A 23,212-nucleotide genomic window follows, 5' to 3' on the forward strand; every position below is an offset into this window, starting at 1 on the left:
AAAGATGTCTCAACTCACTTAATATAAAAGGGACTAGCACAAGTTAGTTCTCCTTTTCTCTTAAAACGATTCTAGTCTATCATCGGGTTTCTTACCCAAAATCTGGAAACAATCAATTATTTATCCAATCATTAAGGACCAAAAAACTAGTACTCAAGACATGTCTAATTATCGACCTAGAGCTAACATACCATTTATGGCTAAACTTACTGAAAAAATTGTCTTCCATAAAATTTCTGATTTTATTGAGAAAACAAATGTTCTGTATCCCAACCAAACAGGTTTTCGTCATCACCATTCTACCGAACTCTCTTTGTTAGGACTAACCACACAAATACTTTACCATCATCAGTCAGTACTGCTCTTCTCCTTAGATCTTTCCTCTGCTTTTGACACCATTGATCATAATTTGTTATTAACACGTCTTCACGAAATTGGCATAACAGGTCAAGTCATGGACTGGTTTACCTCTTATTTCTCAGATAGATCATCTAAGGTCATTTTCAACGGTACATCATCTGAGCCTTCTTCTACTAAGAATGGAATTCCGCAAGGCTCCATTCTATCGCCGTTACTTTTTAACATCTTTATGTCCCCCCCTTCTGACTGTGGGCCAATCTATTGGCTTTACCACATTTCTGTATGCTGACGATGTGCAGTTAATCCATCCCATTGATCTTAATAATATAGAAGATGTTGCATCCATCAACCACAAACTAGAAAAAATTAAATTGTGGTTAGATTCAAATAGGTTGTCCCTTAACATCGATAAATCAAAACTAATGATCTTTCCCTTTAAAGATGTAATAACTCTTCAGGCCCCTGTCGATCTAACCCATTATTTTAAATTTTAAACGATATGTTTAAATACATGCTTTTTTAAAAAAATCTTATTAATGTTGTATCTCGCTTAGTAAAATTAAATAAGCGATTCATCAAACTAAAATAAAACTTGAATCTCTCCCAATCAAAGTTGTACCCACTTTAAAGCTGTTAGGAGTCACTTTTGACAGTAAATTTTCCTATCAATCATATTGTACAGTTGTCCAGAAATGCTTTCATCGTCTTAGAATGATACATTCCCTCTCTAAACTACTAGACACAGCTTCCTTGAATGCACTGATCCATTCTCTGGTAATTTCTTGTATAGATTATTGTAACGCCCTTTACAGGGTCATTACAAAAAAGGAAATAGGACGCCTTCAGATAGTGCAGAATATAACTATCAAGATGATTTATGGCGCTAAGAAATATGATCATGTTTCACTTCTCCTGTTTAATGCACACTGGCTACCCGTTGAACATCGAATTAGTTATAAAATCTTATTTTTAACTTTTACAACACATTCAAACAATCAACCAGAGTTCATTGATAGACTCTTAATTCCTTACAGTCCTTCTAAATCGCTTCGTTCAATGTCACAGAATCTCCTTGTCATACCATCACTAAAATCGATCAACATGCTGAGATCCAACAATTTTGCTGTCACTGCACCTTCTCTTTGGAATTCGCTGCCTAATCATTTACGCATCGAATCAGTATTAAATCTATTTAAAGCAAAATTAAAAACGTTCCAAGATGCTTTTGGACAATAACTGTCCTTTTAAGGACTAAAACAAGCTTTATAGCTTTTTACCCTTACCTATTGTTTTTTCCCCTTTAACTGTGCTCTTTTCCTCAAATTTGAACTTCTTGCCCTTCTTTCCTAACTGTGTGAAGTTAGTACATATGTTTTAGTACGTGTTTATTAACCTATCCTGGTTTTGTTTAGTACTTTTAACTTTAATTTGTTTTTATGAAACTTTTTTTATTCTGTACACTGCCTAGAAATTTTATTAAGTGGTATAAAAATTTTTTTTAATATTCTTGAAACTTGAAGATGTAATTCCTCTTTAAACTTATCTACCGTATTTTTTGTTCCATAAGACGCACCCTAGATCTAGAGCAGGAAAGCAAGAAAAAAACCATTTTGAACCAAACTGTGTAGTATATACCAGACTCTGCACCCAGCCCCCCTCACTCCCTGAAGGCTCTGCACCCTGCAATTATTTGCAATTCAGTTTACAATATAAAAAACATAAATTTAAAAAAGTTTTTATAGATATATTTTTTTAAGTCATATTTTTTCACCATTCTTTACAACTACATCCTATAAATCTTCTAAGAGTTGTAATTCAATATGATATGTTGTACTTAAAGTGTTCATGAAGGTAAATCAATTTTTCTGATACACTTGTAATATGAAAAAATGAATAAAGAAATTATATATAAAAAAATCTTCTAAGAGTTCAAATTCACAGAGAACATTATCCTCATGTGTTTAACAGCACAACAGGAATAATATTCTTCATACTGACGTTATCCTCACCACAACCTCACAGAACTTTCTTCTAAGGAATCTTCTTGAGGTCTCATCCGATTAAACATGTAATAGTACATAGCCACACTGAAATCTTGGTGAGCTTAACTGTGTTGGATGAACTGACTTACTGGATCTTAAAACAGACAGTGGCAACCATAATGCCCTACTTGATGACATACCATGACTGCTCTCCTCTATGTCTGCAGCTTTGTCATAATTTAGTACATCCCAATGCAGCAAAGCTTGCAGGTCCATGACCCTCTTTCACTGATCCACTTTAAAAGACATACCGGTAGTTGATGTGTGTAGTGTACTGATTCCATCACACCGGCAAGGATTGAGTAATTCACCCTGCTCGGCTCCCTGGCAACAGATCTTGCAGATGGGGGTCGGGCTGTTGTTGTCGCTGCAGTAGACCGAGCCAGAGTCGGTTTGGGGGCTCTGGTGTTGGTGTGCTGCTTTGGCTGGGGGACGCTGCTGCCCCCTTCTCTGGCTCCATAGGCTGCAGGTGCCGGCGGCCCTTTATCCTCAGGTTCTGCGTCTTGGGTCCCAGTCCGCTAACCCAGAAGTTTTTGGTAGAGGCCTGCGGTTGCGGCGGTGCCCACATTTTTCTCCAAGCTCATCACAGATGGAGGGTGAGGTCAGCAGTGAAGGCTCAGCGACACCATCCCATCCACCATCCGGGCCTCCTCACTCATTCTCATACAGAGCTGCGGTGCATGGGGGCAGGGACCAGGGAGGGTATAATTCTCTCTAGGGCTGGGTATATTCGCTCCATAAGACACCCTTATTTCCATTAACTTATGGAGCGAAAAATACAGAACTTTTACCTGCAACTCTTTAAATTGCTGTAGAAAATCCGATTCTTTTATTTGACTTTCAATCTGCTGAGCTTCCAATGTGATCTTTTCCTGAGATGTTTGAATTATTAACAACATTAAATCTAAAGAGAACTGATTTAATATGCTGTTCCAACGTTCATATGTAAGCCTCTTGGAATAATTTCTTTCTTGCAATAGTCTGCCATGGCAGCACTATGCACTTTTCTGAGATACATTTTTCACTCTATCCAAAAGTTCAGACCTTTTAGGATTGTGACTCACATTGCTCAAGGCTCATGCTAAAGATGGAGCTTGCAAAATCTCCAGAGAATATGAAGCCACTATTCCACACCTGTGCCATTTTGGTTATAGAGTATTATCGCACATGTACTTAAAATTAATAACACTATTCAATTCAAATTAGTAAATGCGCATGAGTCGAGTCTCTTTCATTTGAAAGGAAACTCTGCAATGAGGGATGAAGATAAGAGGTGATAGGCTCAGGAAATGCTTTTTTATAGAAGATGTGTGGAACAGTCTTCTGGAAGAGGTGGCGGAGACAGAGACTGTGTCTGAATTCAAAAGGGCCTTGGCTAGCACGTGGGATCTCTCAGAGAGAGGAAGAGATAATGGTTACTGCCGATGGGCAGACTGGATGGGCCATTTGGCCTTTATCTGCCATCATGTTTCTATGTTTTTATAAAAGAGGCTAAAAATAGGCACATGTGTTATAAAATTCTGCTCCATATGGAGAAGGCAGCAAGAAGACATGTCCTCTGAAATTTGATTAGCAGGATTTGGCATTATGAACACAGACTGCAGGAGAGGTTTCCTAGACAAAACTGCATTGCCCTTAACTTTCATTCCCTTGAGCTGAAGGGAAGTAAAGAAATGATGCCTTTTTCCAGTTCATTCTAACCATTCTGAATTCCCTGAGGTTACTGGTATTTGATGGGCTTCGATACGTTTGCTTTTGCCAGAACCAGAAAAAGTTCTTGAAGGCTTTGAAGAATACTGTTCCTCTTAAACAGGGGTTTTCCCCTCACTAAGATTGCAGTTATATACCTGGGCAGCAAGGGGCAATAGGCAAATTGGGGAAAACTTCATACCCCAGAATGCCCTGAGCTTTGCAGCTCAGTGCTGAGATCCATTAGGGAAGGAATCCAGCCCTACTGGGTCAGTGGGGTGGAACTCAGGCAGGGAGGAATCCTTCTGCTCCAGACTGGAATCATTCAGGGGTCCCAGAGAGAGGGGGGGTTGTCCTGACCTCTCTTTGCATTTGAAAATTGTGCTCATGGAGTTATGTTGCCAGTAAAACCTAAGTAATGCTGCTGAACATCACCAGGCAATGTTTTCAATGCATCATAGCCAAAAACAATACCTGCTTGGCATCATTCCTGGGTTCCCTTGAGAAAACACCACTCAGTCCAAAATATCATCGAGGTGCGCTTGGGTTACTCCCTTTCTAACTGCCTGGTCATGTGTTTCGCATCACTGGATTTGAAGAAGGAGCATTAATTCAGACAGCTCCCTGCCCTGAACAGGTACATGGTTTGCTTGTGTGGGTGTGAACATTTTGAGGGCTGCTTTTGCTTTGCCCTTGCAAGTCCCAGTGCAGAATCTGAACTCAACACAAACCCTTCTTTCCTTAAAAATCAAATGTTTCCTGAACGTGTTTACTTTGTTCACACACCTATTAGCTTGACATTTGACTTTGGCCCTGGGGGTGAAGAACCTATTCGCCATCAGTGGGCCAGGGCAGGGCTTCACACTTCTGATCAAGTGTGGAGGGATTTCTGCATGCTCTCTTTTGATATTCTACAGGAAGAATATGGCCTTTTAAATCAAGACGCTTTTGCATATACACAACTGCATACCGTTTTACATAGCAGAGCATTCTGGGATCTTTGCATAAGGGGGGGGGAGAGACACTCTTGGAAAAAGCACTAGGCAAGGGAGAGTGTCTCTTCTGTACTTAACTTTGCTGCAGAGGGAGGCCCCATATGATTATTACCAAGCTTACTGGACAGAGAATTGGGCTGGTGGGGTCGAGATCAAATGTGGAGGTGGGTATAAAGAAGCCTTTTTATGCAGCCCATCTTTTGTAATTTGATTGACAATGGTTATAAACTATATTATCGCTGATATCTGACTCCACCCCCACCCCTTTCAACAGTTTTGGCTGTTTGGCATCCATGAAGATCTGTAATGGCGGCTCTGTGGCCAGCAGGGTGATTTCTGCCATATTTGGTGGGATTGTCCGTTGGTGCAGATGGTGGGACAGCTGTTAATTAACATTACACAAAAGCATTGTCTACTTAAAGCTGCATTTCCTGGTTATATTGTACCTGGCAGTATTTTTGTTTACAGTTGCTCTCCAAAAATCCCTGTGTGTTAAAGTTTGTTAAATATGTTGGACCAAGTACAGCTGATGTGTAAATTAACTGCACTTCGACGTCAGTCTTTGCCTTCCTATCTCGGAGTGTGGAACAGTTATAACCCTTGGAAAACTGGTAAATGATGCCACACCTGTGGTTCTTGGTATCCCAGCAGTTGGGATGATAATGTTGTGTTGTTCTTTTGGCTTGGTTTTGTTTTAAAAGTCACTCCAATTGAGGTCATTGCTATATAGATGAATGGTTTATACAGAATGTGTGTAGATGGCTGGGTCACACAAATTTCAAAGGGAAGTGGTTTGGGCATGGTTTGAACAGGCTTAACCCCCCCCCCCAAAAAAAAAAAAAAAAATCCACACATATAGTTTCCATTTCATAGCGTTTTAAACATGTCCCCGCTTACACTAGCTTTGAGGCAAACAGGAGTTCAATTTTAACTTCTTACTTGATGCCAGCCCTACTTGTGTATTTCCAAAATGGGGTCCTTTTTGTGTACTTGCTGGCACTTATATGTGAAGGTATGAATATTCACATATAATCTCTGTGGAAGATGCTGATTGATGCTGCTTATTTGGGCATATGTAAATTTGTGAAATGGGTGCTTCTACTGGGTGTCAGGTCAAAAGCGCGCCGCGACAAAGGCGTGCCCAGACAATTGAGCGCAGCGCGGAGGCGCGCGCTGCTCTAAATTACTGGTTTTAGGGCTCCGACGGGGGGGCGTGGAGGGGGAACCCCCCATTTTACTTAATAGACATTGCGCCGCGTTGTGGGGGTGTTGTGGGGGGTGTGGGGGGTTGTAACCCCCCACATTTTACTGAAAACTGAACTTTTTCCCTGTTTTTAGGGAAAAAGTTCAGTTTACAGTAAAATGTGGAGGGTTATAACCCCCCATAACGCCGGCATGATGTCCATTAAGTAAACTGGGGGGGTTCCCCAACAAAACCCCCCATCGGAGCCCCTAAAAACTGTAATTTGTGTGGCACGCACCTCCACGCTGTGTTCAATTGTCGGCGCGCACTTTTGTCTTTCGCGCCGTTGTCTATGAACCCTTCTACTGCACGTGTCAGTAAATGTGCATAGCCTCTCGTACGTACGCATTTTATATAAGGCTTTGCGTTCAACAGAGAATTCTGTACTGTGGACACTGCAATTCCTAACTTTGGCACGCTGTGCAAAATGTGGTTTTCGCATTTCCTGGTTACTGGCATCACTTGCTTACCTTGGAATGGTGTGGGTGAGGACTGGGCCATGTGGAGATGCTCTTCATTGATGAGATAAATTGGTTGGTGCTGGGCAATCTCCACACTTGTACAAACATTACTTTCACCATGAAGGAAGAACGTAAAGGAACAAGACAGGTGCTCACTGCAAAAGAACAAAATCTTCCGTTACTCTGATGACATTGAACTGTGAAAGTTCTCCATGAGGGACACATCCCTGACCACAAACTCTCAACACCCAGGAGAACTACAATGAATGGCTATACTGCAGATTTACATTGGCTGCCAATAGAAGCTAGAATTCCCTAAGATTTGGGTAACAATAGTTAACATACTATATAGAAAAGGACCACACTAGCTGTGTGATTTCTTCCAATTACGCTCTAATGAATATCAATTTAAAGAGACAATGTTATTATGTTTTCCAAGCCCACAAAGACTGAGATATAAATCTAATTTTGCTTCATGTTTTTTATATATCAAGTGCCTCTGATCTGGAATTCTCTTCCTCTTAATAATAAAAGATCAATACAAAGTTTCTCCTTATTCAGACAGTCTTGTTCTCTGGAATTTAGAATAAGCTTTCACTCTTGCTGTAACTACACAGTAACTGCCAAGGTACTTGCAAAATAAAAGCCTAATGTCCCAAGTTGAGAATCCCTGCTCTAAAAACAATTAGAAAGCTTTCTGGTTACTATTGTACTTATATTTTTAAAAAGTTGACCACTTTTTTCTCTCTCACAAGTACTTATTCTCATGACTGTTCTAGTCATCAGATCCATTGTAAACAGTTACATAAAGAACAGGCGACCCATGCTACAAAATCATTAAACAGCTTTGAAAATGTCAGCTCTTGCAAGTCTGGTTTTAAGGCAAATTCTCCATGAAACAAGCATGAGATATCTGCATGCATTTTGTGTACAAGGTGAATTTGTAGATTTTGTCTATCTTAAAAACTAGACCTGTGATGAGAGGGACTATAGAGAGTAATTCTGAGGGCGACAGGGGTGAATGACAGGAATTTTTCTTTGGATGTTTATTTTGTTTATTGTTATATGTCATGTTGTTTTTAAGTTTTTTATTCATTTTTCATATAACAACAAGTGTATCACTTAAATTTATACAATTTCATTACGTACACACTTGATATTCCTTCATACATTACTATATATATAACGTATCATTATATAATCTTTTACTATAATCTTGAAACAGTATATAATATTTAATAAGTATACCAACTATTTCTCAATTATAAACTCATCCCCTCCCCTTCCTTTGGCAACTGCATATAATACAAGAAGATATATTGATAAATTATTTATATTATAAGATGAATAAAATAAACCCTCCCCCTCCCGCCTCTTATCAATATCTTATTATGGGAAAATTGTATCATTCATTGCAAAAATCTATTAATGGTCCCCAAATCTTCTTAAACTTATCTATATAACCTTTTTGTGTTGCAAATGTACGTTCCATTTTACACATATGGCATACTGAATTCCACCAAAAGTTATAATTTAACCTGTCATAACTTTTCCAATTGTATGTTATTTGTTGAACTGCTATTCTGGTTAATATAAATAAAAGTTTGTTGTTATTTGAAGAAATTTGACTATGTGCTTTCATTGCTGTGCCAAATACAATCGTATCCTATGTCAAGGCTACCGGATTCTCCAACATTCTATTTATCTGAGGCCAAATTTATTTCCAAAATAATAATATGAATGGACAATAGAATAAAAGATGACAATGCCAGCATTTATTAGACTTAGGGCTATCAAGTTTTTGTAAACAAACAGGGGTCCAAAAAGCTCTATGCAGAAGAAAAAACCATGTTTGTCTCATAGATGCTGACACTGTACATCTTAACCTCCAAGACCAAAGTCGTGGCCATTGAGATGTAGTAATCTGATGCTTTATCTCAATGCTCCAAATGTCTCTAAGACAGGGGTGTCAAAGTCCCTCCTCGAGGGCCGGAATCCAGTCGGGTTTTCTGGATTTCCCCAATGAATATGCATTGAAAGCAGTGCATGCAAATAGATCTCATGCAGATTCATTGGGGAAATCCTGAAAACCCGACTGGATTCTGGCCCTCGAGGACCGACTTTGACACCTGTGCTCTAAGACTATGTTTTTGTTTTTTATTTACAAATCCAGATATTCATTTATACAACACTGCAGCCTGGTGACCCATAGAATCCATCTGAAAACATAAGAATTCCAGGCTATGATAATTATTAAGATTTTTCCATTCAGGGAACCCCGCCTGAATAGCCTGCTTCAATTGCAACCACCTAAAATATTGCGATTTATTTAAACCAAATTTATGTTGCAATTGTGAAAACTCAAGCAGTGTACCTTTGTTTATCACATCCTCTAAAGTACGAATTCCAGCCATCATCCAATGTTTCCAGATGATTTTAAAACCGCCAACCTTGATCTTGGGGTTTAGCCAAATTGTTTGAGTTGTTGATTTATTTATTGGAATAGGAGTTAGACTACTTATATACCTTAAAGTTTTCCAGGTATCAACAAATATTTTATGTTCTTTATATAACCTTGGCATTTGAATACTAATAACATGACTAAGACGTAAAGGAAACATGAGCCTCCATTCTAACCAGAACCAATCTGGAATATTGTCAATGGGCTCTGGGACGATCCAATACATACCTTGACGCAGAATATAGGCCTGATGGTACTTATAAAAATTTGGAAAATTTACCCCACCCTCCGTAATTGGTCTTTGCAAAGACATTAAAGCAATTCTAGGAATTTTACCTAGCCAAATAAATTTTGTTAGAACCCTATTCAATAAGTATTTTAAACCATCTTCCTTCCAAATAAAAGAAAATGGATCAAATAATCCTTTCGTATAATGTATATTTAGTGGAAGAACTTCAGATTTATTCCAATTTATTTTATAACCTGAAAATTTTCCAAATTTCTCAATCAATTCAAGCAAGCATGGAATGGTTGTTTCCGGATTTCTCAAATAAAGCAATATATCATCCGCATATGCCGATACTTTATATTCTCTATCTGACCGCGGAACACCCTGTATCTCCTTCACCTGTTGTATAGCTAACAATAAGGGTTCCAAAACAATATCAAAAAGCAAAGGAGACAAGGGACAACCTTGTCTAACCCCCCTCTGCAAAATAAACCGTTCTGAAAAAGTATTATTAATATACAATCTAGCAGCAGGGGAGCTATACAACGCTTTTATTATTTGTATAAATCCTGAACCTATACCAAACCAATCCATCACCTGATACATGAAGGTCCATTCCACTCGATCAAAGGCCTTCTCTGCATCCAATGAAACAGAAAAGGCCGGATCATTTATGGCATTTGTCAAATACAACATATGAAATGCCAATCTAGTATTATGAGATGAGTGTCTTTGAGCAACGAATCCCGTTTGATGCATACCTATAATGAAAAGGAGAGCTTTAGCCAATCTTAGAGCTAATGTCTTAGCTAAAATTTTCCCATCTACATTTATTAAAGAAATAGGCCTATAATTTGAAACCAAAGTGGGATCTTTATTTGGCTTAGGCAAAACTATAGTTAATGATTCTGCCATAGTGCCTGTAATACAATCCTTATTTAGTTGAAACTGATATAAATTTAATAAATAGGGCATTATGATGTTTTGAAATGATTTATAAAACTCTACTGTGTAACCATCTCCACCTGGAGTGGACCCAACTCTAAGGGGCTTCAAAGCTGTTCCTAATTCTTTTAAGAATATTGGCTCTTCCAAACTTCGTTTTATATGTTCAGGAACCTTTGGTCCCTCTAATAACTTCAAAAATTCTAAACCATCCTTTTCCTTATCTAAATAATTCTCAGAAGAATACAAAGCTTTATAAAATTTTTAAAAATTGTTTCATAATAGGTTCAATTTGAGTCAGAGTTTCACCATTCTCATTTTTAATGGCAACTATTTTTGTTTTCCTTTTTTTCGCTTTAAGATAATTTGCCAGCATTCTTCCCGCCTTATTTGAGCTTCCATAATACAAAGCTTGCTGTGAAAACAAATCTTTCCTTATCAATTTAGAAGAAATTTCATTATATTTACCTTTAACTTTTAAAAGTTCCTGTTGTGTCGAATACTCCCATTTTTCTATTAATTTTGATTCCAAAGTTTTAATTAACTTTTCTAAATCAGAAAATTGTTTTTGAACCTGTTTTCTAAGAGAAGCTGAATAGGAAATAATTTGTCCTCTCATGTAAGCTTTAAAAGCATCCCACAAAACTTCTATTGAGACTTCTTCTGTATCATTAATTTGAAAGTAATCATTCATTTTTAGTAGAAGAGTTTCACAAAACCTCAGATCAACAAGCAATGAATTATCAAATCTCAATATAGGTCTGTTCATATTTTGATCTATTATTTTAATTTCAATCCACACCCCACCATGATCAGATAAAATAATTGGATCAATGACAGCCTGTGTGACTTGATGTACTAATTGATTTGAAACAAAAATGTAATCTATTCTAGAAAAAGAATTATGAACATGGGAACAAAACGAAAATTTCCGACCATCAAAATGAAGTGTACGCCAAATATCTTTTAAGTCACAAGATTGTACAAAATTATCCAACCCTAATGATTTTATAAATCTCCTTGGATTCTTATCTATCAATGGATCCATAACAGCATTGAAGTCCCCAGCTACCACTAAATTAGAAGCAGCCAGTGGAAGAATCAGTTGTTGCAGAGTCCTAAAAAATTCATTTTGGTTCGAATTAGGGGCATATACATTAAAAAGCATCATGGTAGTACTTCCCATGCTCATTTCCACATGTACCCACCTTCCAAGAGGGTCCGCTGCCTTAAATCTAAATGAAGCAGAACATTTTTTGTTCACTAATATAGCAACACCTGCTTTTTTCCCTACTACTGAAGAGAAAAAGCAATGTTTGACCCAATCACCTTTCAGTTTTTTAGACTCATTAGTCGACAGATGAGTCTCTTGTATATAGCAAATATCCGCATTCTGTCTTTTCAAGAATAACAATGCTTTTTTCCTTTTTATCGGATAATTAAGACCATTAACATTCAGAGACAATATCTTAAGATCCATTAGACATTATCATAGCATGTAATCACAAAAATCAAACCCTGAATGCATTGTAAGATATCAATTTCCCCATAAATAAGATATACCAAAAAGTTCCATCCCCTACCCAAACCCTCAAAACCTAATTCCCTCCCAATCCCTCCCTCCCCACCCCATACATATACGAACACTTGGAAACGCAGAATAAGATCAGGTGTAAATCAACTCCTCACAAGCTAAAAATTCATTTATATCACAGTTACTCCACAATTTTAAAATTATAAATGAATTCAGTATAAGCCAAATTATCCACATACCCCTCCCTTCCAATTAATAGTGAATAAAATACCATTATATGCAATAACAGAAAAGAAGAAGAAAAAAAAAAGGACCCATATCAATTAGAAACCAAATTGATTATATATATCCGCATACTTGAACATATAATAATAGTAGAACCAATTTTTATAATCGGTATAAATTATAACAACCTATTATCCAGAATTTGATATAGCCAAACAAATCAAATTGATATTAAATAGCTTGAGCTATAATATAGAAAGTATATTTCAAGGTAATATTTCGTAGATCATATAAGCAAACATATCACTTTCAATAAATCAAATCTTTCAATAACTAGATATATAACTAGGTTCAATTAAATGACATTTTAACTTAAATATCTATATACTGCATCGGGAGCCAGCCCAGATAGAGGCACGCGTGCACCGCGCCGCCCCTCCCCCGAACCTGCGGGGTAACTTGTTAAGATCGCCGCCAGGGCCCAGCCTCTACATCGGGAGCCAGCCCAGAGAGAGGCACGCGTGCACCGCGCCGCCCCTCCCCCGAACCTGCGGGGTAGCTTGTTGGGATCGCCGCCAGGGCCCAGCCACTGCATCGGGAGCCAGCCCAGAGAGCGGCACGCGTGCACCGCGCCGCCCCTCCCCCGAACCTGCGGGGTAACTTGTTAAGATCGCCGCCAGGGCCCAGCCTCTACATCGGGAGCCAGCCCAGAGAGAGGCACGCGTGCACCGCGCCGCCCCTCCCCCGAACCTGCGGGGTAGCTTGTTGGGATCGCCGCCAGGGCCCAGCCACTGCATCGGGAGCCAGCCCAGAGAGAGGCACGCGTGCACCGCGCCGCCCCTCCCCCGAACCTGCGGGGTAACTTGTTAAGATCGCCGCCAGGGCCCAGCCTCTACATCGGGAGCCAGCCCAGAGAGAGGCACGCGTGCACCGCGCCGCCCCTCCCCCGAACCTGCGGGGTAGCTTGTTGGGATCGCCGCCAGAGCCCAGCCACTTCGTCGGGAGCCATCTGTTACTACACGACCTGGCACTAGCTGCACAACCAGCCCAACTATCTTATTCCATATACTCAACTTGTTAGCACTAGGCTACCGTACGACTATCCTTCTTCCCCAGAGATAAGCTTCCTCCACTTTATACCGTAAGTTCTCCCCTTACTTAAACCTCTCTCTCAATTCAACTCAGTTCCTTACTGCCAACTCTCTCTGTCTCCTCAACCAATTTCTCTACCTCTACCCATTTCCATTGCTCGCTGACTGCCACACCCAGTCAGGCAACAGTCCCTACTTCTCCCAATCCAAACCGCACACCTTTTCACACAACATGGCAATCTGCAATAAACAGCAACTACTCTTAGGGATACTATACCTATTATGCTCTACATGCTGGGGCAATGAAGACAACCCCCCCCAACCCATGCACACCTACCCCATCTCCTGGTGCAGACCAGTCGAGCTAACTAAGCCTTCCAACCCTCTCCAACCCCTACAAAACCAGCCACAACAAGACCTCCATCAAATCAAAGTACTAAACACCACCCGCAAACACCGTAAACCTCACAGAAACAAGACCTGTAACAGAAACTTAAGAAAGATAACATACTCTGAAATCCCCACAGCTAACAGTTACGAAAACATTAAGGGATACTACCTAAATACCCGTTCAGTGAGAAACAAAGCACAAATAATAAATGATTGGATACTACAAACAAAACCTGATCTCCTATTTTTGACAGAAACATGGATGATCTCTGACAATGACACTATCATGAAAGAAATCCTTCCCCAGGGATACAAAATCATCCCACTATCAAGAAACTGGAAAAAAGGAGGAGGACTAGCGATCATCCTAAAAGACCACTTCAACTACATCAAGACAGACTCCAAATCATCTGAAAACCTTGAAATACTAACCTGCAAAATTACCAACGCACAGTTAGAAGAATCTCTAATTACAACTTTATTCTATATCCCACCCAAAAAATGGGCAAACGCTAAAGAGGAATTCGCCGAATTCCTTACCTTATCCACCCTAAAAGGATCATACAACCTGCTTCTGGGAGACATAAACACACATCTAGAACAACAGACAAAACCGGAAATATCCGAAATCGCCAACTTCCTAACATCACTAGACTTTCCAAACCCTGACACAGAAATAACCCACGAAAAAGGACACAAACTAGACTTAATCACCTTCTCCCACAAAGAAACAAAAGATCCCAAAATACAATACTACCCGGGACCCTGGGAAAAATGCGTCTGGTCAGACCACTTCATTGACAAGTTCAATCTACACTGGCTAAAACAGAACACACAACAAAAACGCAAAAACGTCAATACGAACACAATAACCAGCCGGGGCATTATTAACCCAACAGAATTCTGGACCCACTATGAATTACATCCCATAACTAATGATAATCAGGATTTCCCTACAAGATGGGAAACTTACAGCAAAGAACTCCTAGACCAAATAGCACCATATAAAACATACAAAAAGAAAAATAGACCACCAAACGAATGGTTTGACTGTGAACTATTAACCACCAAACAGGAACTAAGAAAATTGGAGAGAATCTGGCAAAAAACAAACAATGAGTTAGACAAGACAAACTGGAAACAAAAAATGAAAACATACAAAAATCTGATCAAAGAAAAACACACTAAGCATTATGCAAAAAAAATTGGTACTTCAAAAATAAACAGCAAGGAATTGTTCAAACTAGTAAAAACAATAACCGATACAACACAAATACTGAAAAAGGACAATGAACCCACTCCATCGGCACAAACCCTAGCCAACTTCTTTCAAAATAAAACCGCTAACTTAAGAGCAACTCTACCCACTACCATAACAAATGCTCTTCAATACCTCGAACCTCACGACCAAGACACCAGAGTAGACATGATATGGGACCACCTCGAATATCCAAATTGGCATCAATTCCTAAATCTCTTCAACAAATACACCAAATCTAACTGTCTACTTGATGCATGTCCCCCTAAAATCATGACAGTTGCCCCTCTAGAATTTAAAAAGGAACTATTTGAATGGCTAACATCCGCCTTCACAAGCGGAACACTAAACAAAAAATTGGGACACATACTAATCACTCCAATCCCCAAAGATCAGAAAACCTCTTCTGCTCTGACATCCAATTTCAGACCCATAGCAAACATTCCCCTTTTCACAAAGTTACAAGAAGGATTGGTCAACCTTCAACTAGTAAACTACCTGGACAAATTTAACATCCTTAGTGAACACCAATCAGGATTCAGGAAAGGATACAACACAGAAACTGTCTTAGCCTCCCTACTAAACCACCTTTATGATCTCTTTAGCAAAGGCAAAAGCGCACTAATTCTACAATTAGACCTCAGCAGCGCGTTCGACCTGGTAGACCATGAAATCATGCTACTGTGCCTTGAAATAATGGGAATTTCTGGAAAGGCAAAGAAATGGTTCCAAGAATTTCTATCAAACAGATCCTACCGAGTAATCAGCAATGGAAATTATTCCAAACCATGGAAAAACCCATCAGGCGTGCCTCAAGGTTCCCCCCTATCGCCCACACTTTTCAACATCTATATCGCCTCCTTAGGCCACCTCCTACAAAAACTAAACTTAATACACTACATTTACGCAGACGACATATCCATCCTAATCCCCTTAAATGACATCACAAAAGAAATTGTAGACAATCTCTCAAATGTAATGACCGAAATCGATAAATGGACCACCAATTTCAAACTAAAATTAAACGCAGAAAAAACAAAAGTGTTTCTGGCTAGTCCTAATGACAAAATTACGAGAACATCGATAAAAATAAACAATCACGAATACCCAATTTCTAATAACATAAAAATACTTGGTATCACCCTAGACACACACCTAACTATGACTGACCACACAAACTCACTAGTGAAAAAATGTTTTTACACGCTATGGAAACTAAGGACCATAAAAAAATACTTTGACCCAACATCATTCAGGTTACTGGTACAGGCACTGATCTTATCCATTCTTGACTACTGCAACATCATCTACCTGGGCATCCCACAAAAAACAATAAAAAAACTGAGATTAATACAAAACACCGCCGTTCGACTAATCTTCGGACTAAGAAAAAACGACCACATCAGCCCCTACTATAAAAAGCTGCACTGGCTTCCAATTGAAGCGCGAATACTATTCAAATTTGCTTGCACCTGTTTCAAGCAAGTCTGGGGACTAGCACCTTCATACCTACAAACTCACTTCATCCTACACAACCCCACACGAGCGACCAGAAACAAAAACATATTTGCATACCCAAAGATTACGGGCTGCAGATACAAATCATTCCTGGATAGAACCTTTAAGTTCCAAGCGAACAGACAGCAAGTTTGGCTGAAAAACTACATAAACGAACCCAACCTGTCTTACAGTGCATTCCGCAAATCGATCAAAACCGCCCTATTCGAAAAATTCACGGACTAAAATCGTCCCCTCCCGCACTAGGACTCCCCTCCCTTTAAACGCCTTTCTTTCTTTCTCAAGATGCCCCTCATGTACTCAGATATTCGCTATCCATAGTACTCCAATTCAAATGGAAGTTCTAAAGAAATACTCAGTTACTCATTACCCATTGAACCCCAATCTGTAACTTTCCCCTCTTCACTATTGTATTATATTTAGACTCATTGTACGATACTGTATTAGACTTATGTATGGTGTTGTCTTTAGACTTATTGTATTGTATTATATTTAGACTCGTTGTATTATATTGTACTGTGTTGTATACACTCATTGTATTGTATTGTATTGTTTTGTCTTGTATTGTATGTTGACTTATTGTATTGTATTGTGACCTTGTTATTCGCTGAATGTCCAGCCTTCTTACAGTGTGAACCGCCTAGAAGTCACCTGACTATGGCGGTATAGAAAAATAAAGTTATTATTATTATTATTATTATTCCCATTAATTACAAGTAATTCACATATTTCTGAAAATATATTGATTCATAACGATATTCAAAAATAATTATTCAATCAGTTTTAAGGATCCAACAAATTGATAACTCCACCTAGTTTACTTAATAAATCATTATTTTCCCTCCATCTTTATAGTCCTTCCCCTTATTTTAGAATATTATTCCTGATCAGGTTTTGCCTATGATGCATAAATTATCGATCTTCCTATTTATTAAATCAAATACCTTCTATATATTTGCTATTATACTTAAAATCAGAAAAATTATCACATTGGATCACTATCTAATATTTTAACCAACTATGACAATTTCTAATTCAGCATGCACAGCTCAAACAGTACCTCACTCAAACCATTCTCCCAGAAAGCGTTCGACAAAGTACCTCATGCGAGACTTCTCAAAAAACTACAAAGTCATGGAATAGAAGGGGATATACTAAGATGGATAGGAAAATGGCTGGAAAACAGAAGACAGAGAGTGGGCATAAATGGGAAGTACTCAGACTTGAAGAAAGTAACTAGCGGTGTGCCTCAGGGCTCGGTTCTTGGGCCTATCTTATTCAATAACTTCATAAATGACCTGGAAGAAGAAACGACCAGTGTTATTGTCAAGTTTGCAGATGACACAAAGCTATGCCGGACAATCAGGTCACAAAAAGACAGCGAGGAACTCCAGAGAGATTTGAAGCAACTTGAGAGATGGGCAGAAAATTGGCAGATGAGTTTTAATGTGGAAAAATGCAAAGTGATGCACCTGGGCAGAAAAAACAAGGAGCATGAGTATAAACTGTTAGGTATAACATTGGGGAAGAGCGAACAAGAAAAAGACCTAGGGGTACTGATAGACAGGACCCTGAAGCCGTCGGCAGCGGCGGCAAAGAAAGCTAACAGGATGTTAGGCATGATAAAGAAGGGAATCACGAGTAGATCAAGGGAGGTCATAATGCCGCTTTATAGAGCAATGGTCAGACCACACTTGGAATACAACACCTGAAGAAGGATATAACACTGCTGGAGAGGGTGCAGAGGCGAGCGACGAAGCTAGTAAAAGGTATGGAGAACTTGAGTTACAAAGATCGCCTCAGAAAACTGGGATTATTCACCCTTGAGAAGAGAAGACTGAGAGGGGATCTGATAGAGACTTTTAAATTGCTAAAAGGAATCAACAAAATGGAGCAAGCTCACTCACCAGCAGGGGGAAAGGATGGAGAGCAAGAAACAGCTTTATTCACATTGGCGAATGTGACCCAGACTCGGACCAGAGGTCATGGCCTGAAGCTGAGAGGGGATACGGCCAGGACAAATGTCAGAAAGTTCTGCTTCACACAGCGAGTGGTGAACGCCTGGAACTCTCTCCCGAAAGAGATGGTGGAGGAAACTACCATTCTAGGATTTAAGGGAAAATTGGACGCACATCTTCTTGCAGGACACATTGAGGGATACGAGTGACTAATGTATGCACCAGGGTACGCCTGGCTGAGCCTCCGCATGTGCGGATCACCAGACTGGATGGACCCCAGGTCTGATCCGGTGCAGGCATTTCTTTTGTTCTTATGTCATTCTCTAGGTGCCACTTTCACTAAAATAGATATCATAAAATATATTACATTTTGTAATCAACGAACTTGATATCCAAATATATTCTAAAATTAAAATTTATCCTGAAACAAATGTGCTTATCAAATTATTTATTTATTTATTTATTTAATTCGATTTCTATCCTGTCCGCAGAACGTGTTACAAGCAAACATTCACAGTGGAATACATTTGGACACTACAAAGACTATACAGCAACGTATGTACAGGTTAAGAATGGAGAAGAGAGTGCAGAAAGGAAGGGGGGATTTAAGGGGTTGATTAAAATAAGAAATTTAAGCATTATAATATTTACATGACATACAATTTAATTCTATTAAGAGTTGGAGTTGGAATTGGCACATTATCACCGACTCCACAGCCCTGCCTGGATAGGCGTTTCAAGCCTCTAGCTCCGCTGTGCTGCCACCTTTTGTGCTACATGAGATTTTATCAAAATTAAAGTTTGTGGGGTTTATTTACATTTTTAGTAACAAAAAAAATGGCAAGGGCATATTATTTTCCAACTGTTAGTTCTGGAACCAGACTAGACATTTTTTCCTTCGCATATTATGAACATTACCTAACAATATGGGAAAATAGTCATTTTATTCCAAGCAAGACAGTAAGTGTGCGCTGTGAGTAATTGAAGTGGTTTACAGGAAGAAAAGGAAGGCTAATCGCAGCTGATCACTCTGCCCGAACTGACCCAACAGACAAGGTCATCATGGCCTTAATCGAAAGGTTAGCGTTTCATTCCCTTACACAATCTCACCGTTGCATATGTATTGCGCTTCGTTTGTTTTCTGAAAGGACACATTCCTTTGGCCACTGTGCTTGGCCATAAATGCCAATTCCTGTGCCAGATTTTGTGTACCACAAAATACAATGCCAGCTCATCAACTCTAGCCAAGTTTTCGTAAAACCGCCTCAAGAAATTAATAGAATTTAAAGTGACTTTGATCTAAACAAGATCATAACAGAATAAAGTATTTATTTAATTCCCACAGGTTAAACATACATCATTTCAGTGCAAGATTTTACAATGTAAGTTTTCCTTATGTGACACATACTGGTTCTGGTACCAATATACATTTCTTTGTAGTTCAGGGTCAAGGGCAGAGGGTTGCTTTTCTAAAGTTGAGGAGTCCTTCAAGAGATTTGGTATGAAGTGGGAGTCGTAAATGACGGCAGACAAAGGTCCATCCACTAAACCCTTTCTCTCTCTCTACTCTATACATGCAACCACTTTTATGCTGAAATGACCTGAATCCTAGATTATATGAAATATTTGTTAGGATTCGGCCACATGTGAATATTCTGTGAATTAATCTCTCTAGTCTTGGGATGAAAGCAAGAATTACAAATAAGAGTCTTCCCCTCCAGCACAGCACACAGTATAGCTTTCATGACCCAAACTACTGCAGATCAAGGCTGAGAGAGTCTAACCACCCTATGGCTCCCACCAGCTTTTAGCAGACTGCCTATAAAATATTTATGTCAGTAACGAGCAACATTAGTGCTATTTTAAGGGCTGTGATCATTCTGTGTCTCAGACACATAAGCAAAGCCTGACACATACTAGAATTCCTGCCTTTAAAATGTCTGTAAAATAAGCGATACAAGCACATTATACTTACATTTGCAAAGTGCAGATCATACAAAGAAAGGGACACAGGACCCACCCACTTCATTTCTCCCACTGTAGTTTTCCTTGTAAGCTTATCTATTGGATGAAACCCTGGGCATGCTCCAACGTCCAGCCCCTCCTGGATGCCAATAATCAGTGGTTTGGCCACAGAGGCACAATTGTGAAGGGAAATGATCCTCTCTGATTTTCAACAGGCCAGTCTAGAGGACTTAGGGCAGGATGCACAAAGCTCTGACAACCCGGAGGAAAACACCAGGTTAGGAGCAATGTTATTTTGCCAGGCTATGCTCAGCAAAAACAGCATGCAAATTCTATGCACGCTATTTGTGCTGAGTACCGCGGTAAAAAGGGGAGGAACGGTGCCTGGCACCTACGCACAAGGGATAAGCAGTAGCCACAGCTCCTGTGCGCAGGCCCACTGCAGTTCCTGTGATTGCTGGGGCTCTTGAGCAAGTTTATTTTGGGGCTTTCTTTTAAGTTTCATATGTGATTTGGACACAGCCGTGGTGCTTGTTTTTATGTGCGTGTGTGTCCCATGCCTTTGGCCAGAATGCAGCTGTTAGGTTTGGGACACACATACACATAAAACAAGCAGAAACAGTTACCAGCAGTTCCAGACCTAAAGGAAAATTTTGCAAGGTAAGAGGTAGGCAATCCCTGCTGTGCAAGGACTTCAGGGACCAGACGGACCCCATCTGACAAGTAGAGGTAAGAACGTCTTCGGACACCGCTTAGCCCCCTGCTTCGTAGGGCTTTAAACTAGGTAAGTTGGGGGAGGGTACCCATTCACATACCAGTGCAGTAAGTAACTATCCAGATGAGGTGAGACGAAACTCCACTCCTGAGTCTGAGGTAAGTACCCACATTACAAACAACTTTCTAGGGGGCACACTAACTCAGGTGGGAAACTCCCCACAGGGACTTATCAAACACAAGGTATGGAGGGCTATGTATGTTAATGCACACAGTTTAGGCAATACAATTCTGGAATTGGAGACCGAGATAATGAATGCCGACCTAGACGTAGTGGCGATATCCGAAACTTGGTTCACGGACTCTCATGGGTGGGATATGGCTATACCGGTTTACAACTTACTTCGTCAAGACAGAGAGGGCAAGTTAGGAGGAGGGGTAGCACTATACATTAAAGAAGACATCAAAACCACCAGAATCACAGATGTCAAGTACACCGGGGAATCCCTCTGGGTAAACCTGGCCAGAGGCAGAGGAAAATGCCTGTATCTTGGTGTAGTATACAGACCTCCAAGACAACTGGAAGACAAGGACACAGAATTAATTGAAGACATAGAGAATATCACCCTACGGGGCGATGCTGTACTGCTAGGTGACTTCAATATGCCTGATGTAGACTGGAACACATTTTCAGCAACGACCAGCGGCAGCAGGAGGCTATTAACCTCCATAAAGGGAGCACGACTCAAACAAATGGTATTGGAGCCCACTAGGGCCCAGGCGACCCTGGACCTGGTACTCACCAACGGGGAAAGTGTCTCAGAGGTCTCGGTAGGAGATAAGCTAGCCTCCAGCGACCACAACATGGTATGGTTCAACCTCAGGAAAGGTTTCCCTAGATCGAGGGTCGGCAACCCGCGGCTCCAGAGCCGCATGCGGCTCTTTTCCACCTTTGCTGCGGCTCCGGTAGTGTGTCACGCAGGCATGCAGCTTACAAGTCCGGCGTCGCGGCGGGAAATAGCCATGCTGAGCAGTGAGCTCAGCACATACACAGATGAAAGCCTTGCTTGCTGATTGGTCCGGCGGCCCCGCCCCGCCGTGCCGCCGGACCAATCAGCAAGCAAGGCTTTCATCTGTGTAGTGCTGAGCTCACTGCTCAGCATGGCTATTTCCCGCCGCGACGCTGGACTTGTAAGGTGCACGCCTGAAAAAGAAATCATCCTGGCCGGGGTCGGTGTCATGCTCCGGAGATCTACAGCCTTCCTATCTCCCTCTTCCTTCTACCTGCTTCCGGCCACATCCCCTGCTCCGCGGCTCTCTTCGGCAACTCAGCAGCAGCGATCGACACAAGCTTCTGACGTCGGGGCCTACCCTCTGCGAGTCCCGCTTGTTTCAACTTCCTTTTTCCACAAAGGCAGGACTCGTAGAGGGAAGGCCTCGATGTCGGCAGCTTGTCTTGATCACTGCTGCTGACGAGTTGCTGAAGAGAGCCGCAGAGCAGGGGGGTGTTGCCAGGTGCAGGTAGAAGGGAGAGGGCCAGATGCAGGACTCGTGGGTGAGGGAGGAGAAGAGAGAGAGAAAGAGAGAGGGGAGGGAAACAAAAGGAAATATTTCATACTGGGCTGGGCCGGAGTGGAGGGAGGGTGGAAAGATTCTAGCTACAGGGTGCAGTAACAAAGGAAAAGGGGGGAAAGCTGAAAATGGAGATAGTGACACAAAGAAGAGAAAGGGTAAGCAGGACCTACTGAATAAGGATAGAGATACAGAGGGGACATGAAGAGGAGGTGAAATAGAGACATAGAAGTAATGCTGAAAAAGTGGGGGGGGGGGGAGATAAAGACATTGAAAGGGCAAATGGTGAACATGGGGTAAAGACAAGGACAGAGACAAATGAAGATTCTGAAAAAGTGGTGAGATAGGGATATAGGTGAGATGGACACAAAGAAGGGTGATGCTGGAAAATAGGTGGAATGGTAATTCTGACAGACACAGAAGGGAAATGCTGGATCAAGGAGAGATGGGGCTCAGGCTGGATGGAATGAGGAGAAATGCCTTGTTGGCCCGGAACTTCCTCTCCTACGTCAGAATTGACGTCAGGGAGTGGAATGCTGGTCAGCTCTGTATTTTTCTTCTT

The 23,212-nt window shown here is 40.5% G+C and overlaps 1 protein-coding gene across 1 annotated transcript in view; it reads right to left on the bottom strand.

Moving 5' to 3' along the window:
• Positions 1-23,212, bottom strand: part of MED13L (mediator complex subunit 13L) — an 802,147-nt gene that overhangs the window by 163,987 nt on the left and 614,948 nt on the right. Inside the window, exon 5 of the mRNA XM_033955209.1 lies at positions 6,800-6,945. Within this exon, the coding sequence (XP_033811100.1) occupies positions 6,800-6,945 (146 nt within the window). The remainder of the gene's footprint in view (positions 1-6,799; positions 6,946-23,212) is intronic.

Source organism: Geotrypetes seraphini, chromosome 8 (genome assembly GCF_902459505.1).
Source record: "Geotrypetes seraphini chromosome 8, aGeoSer1.1, whole genome shotgun sequence".
Lineage (NCBI taxonomy): Eukaryota > Metazoa > Chordata > Amphibia > Gymnophiona > Dermophiidae > Geotrypetes > Geotrypetes seraphini.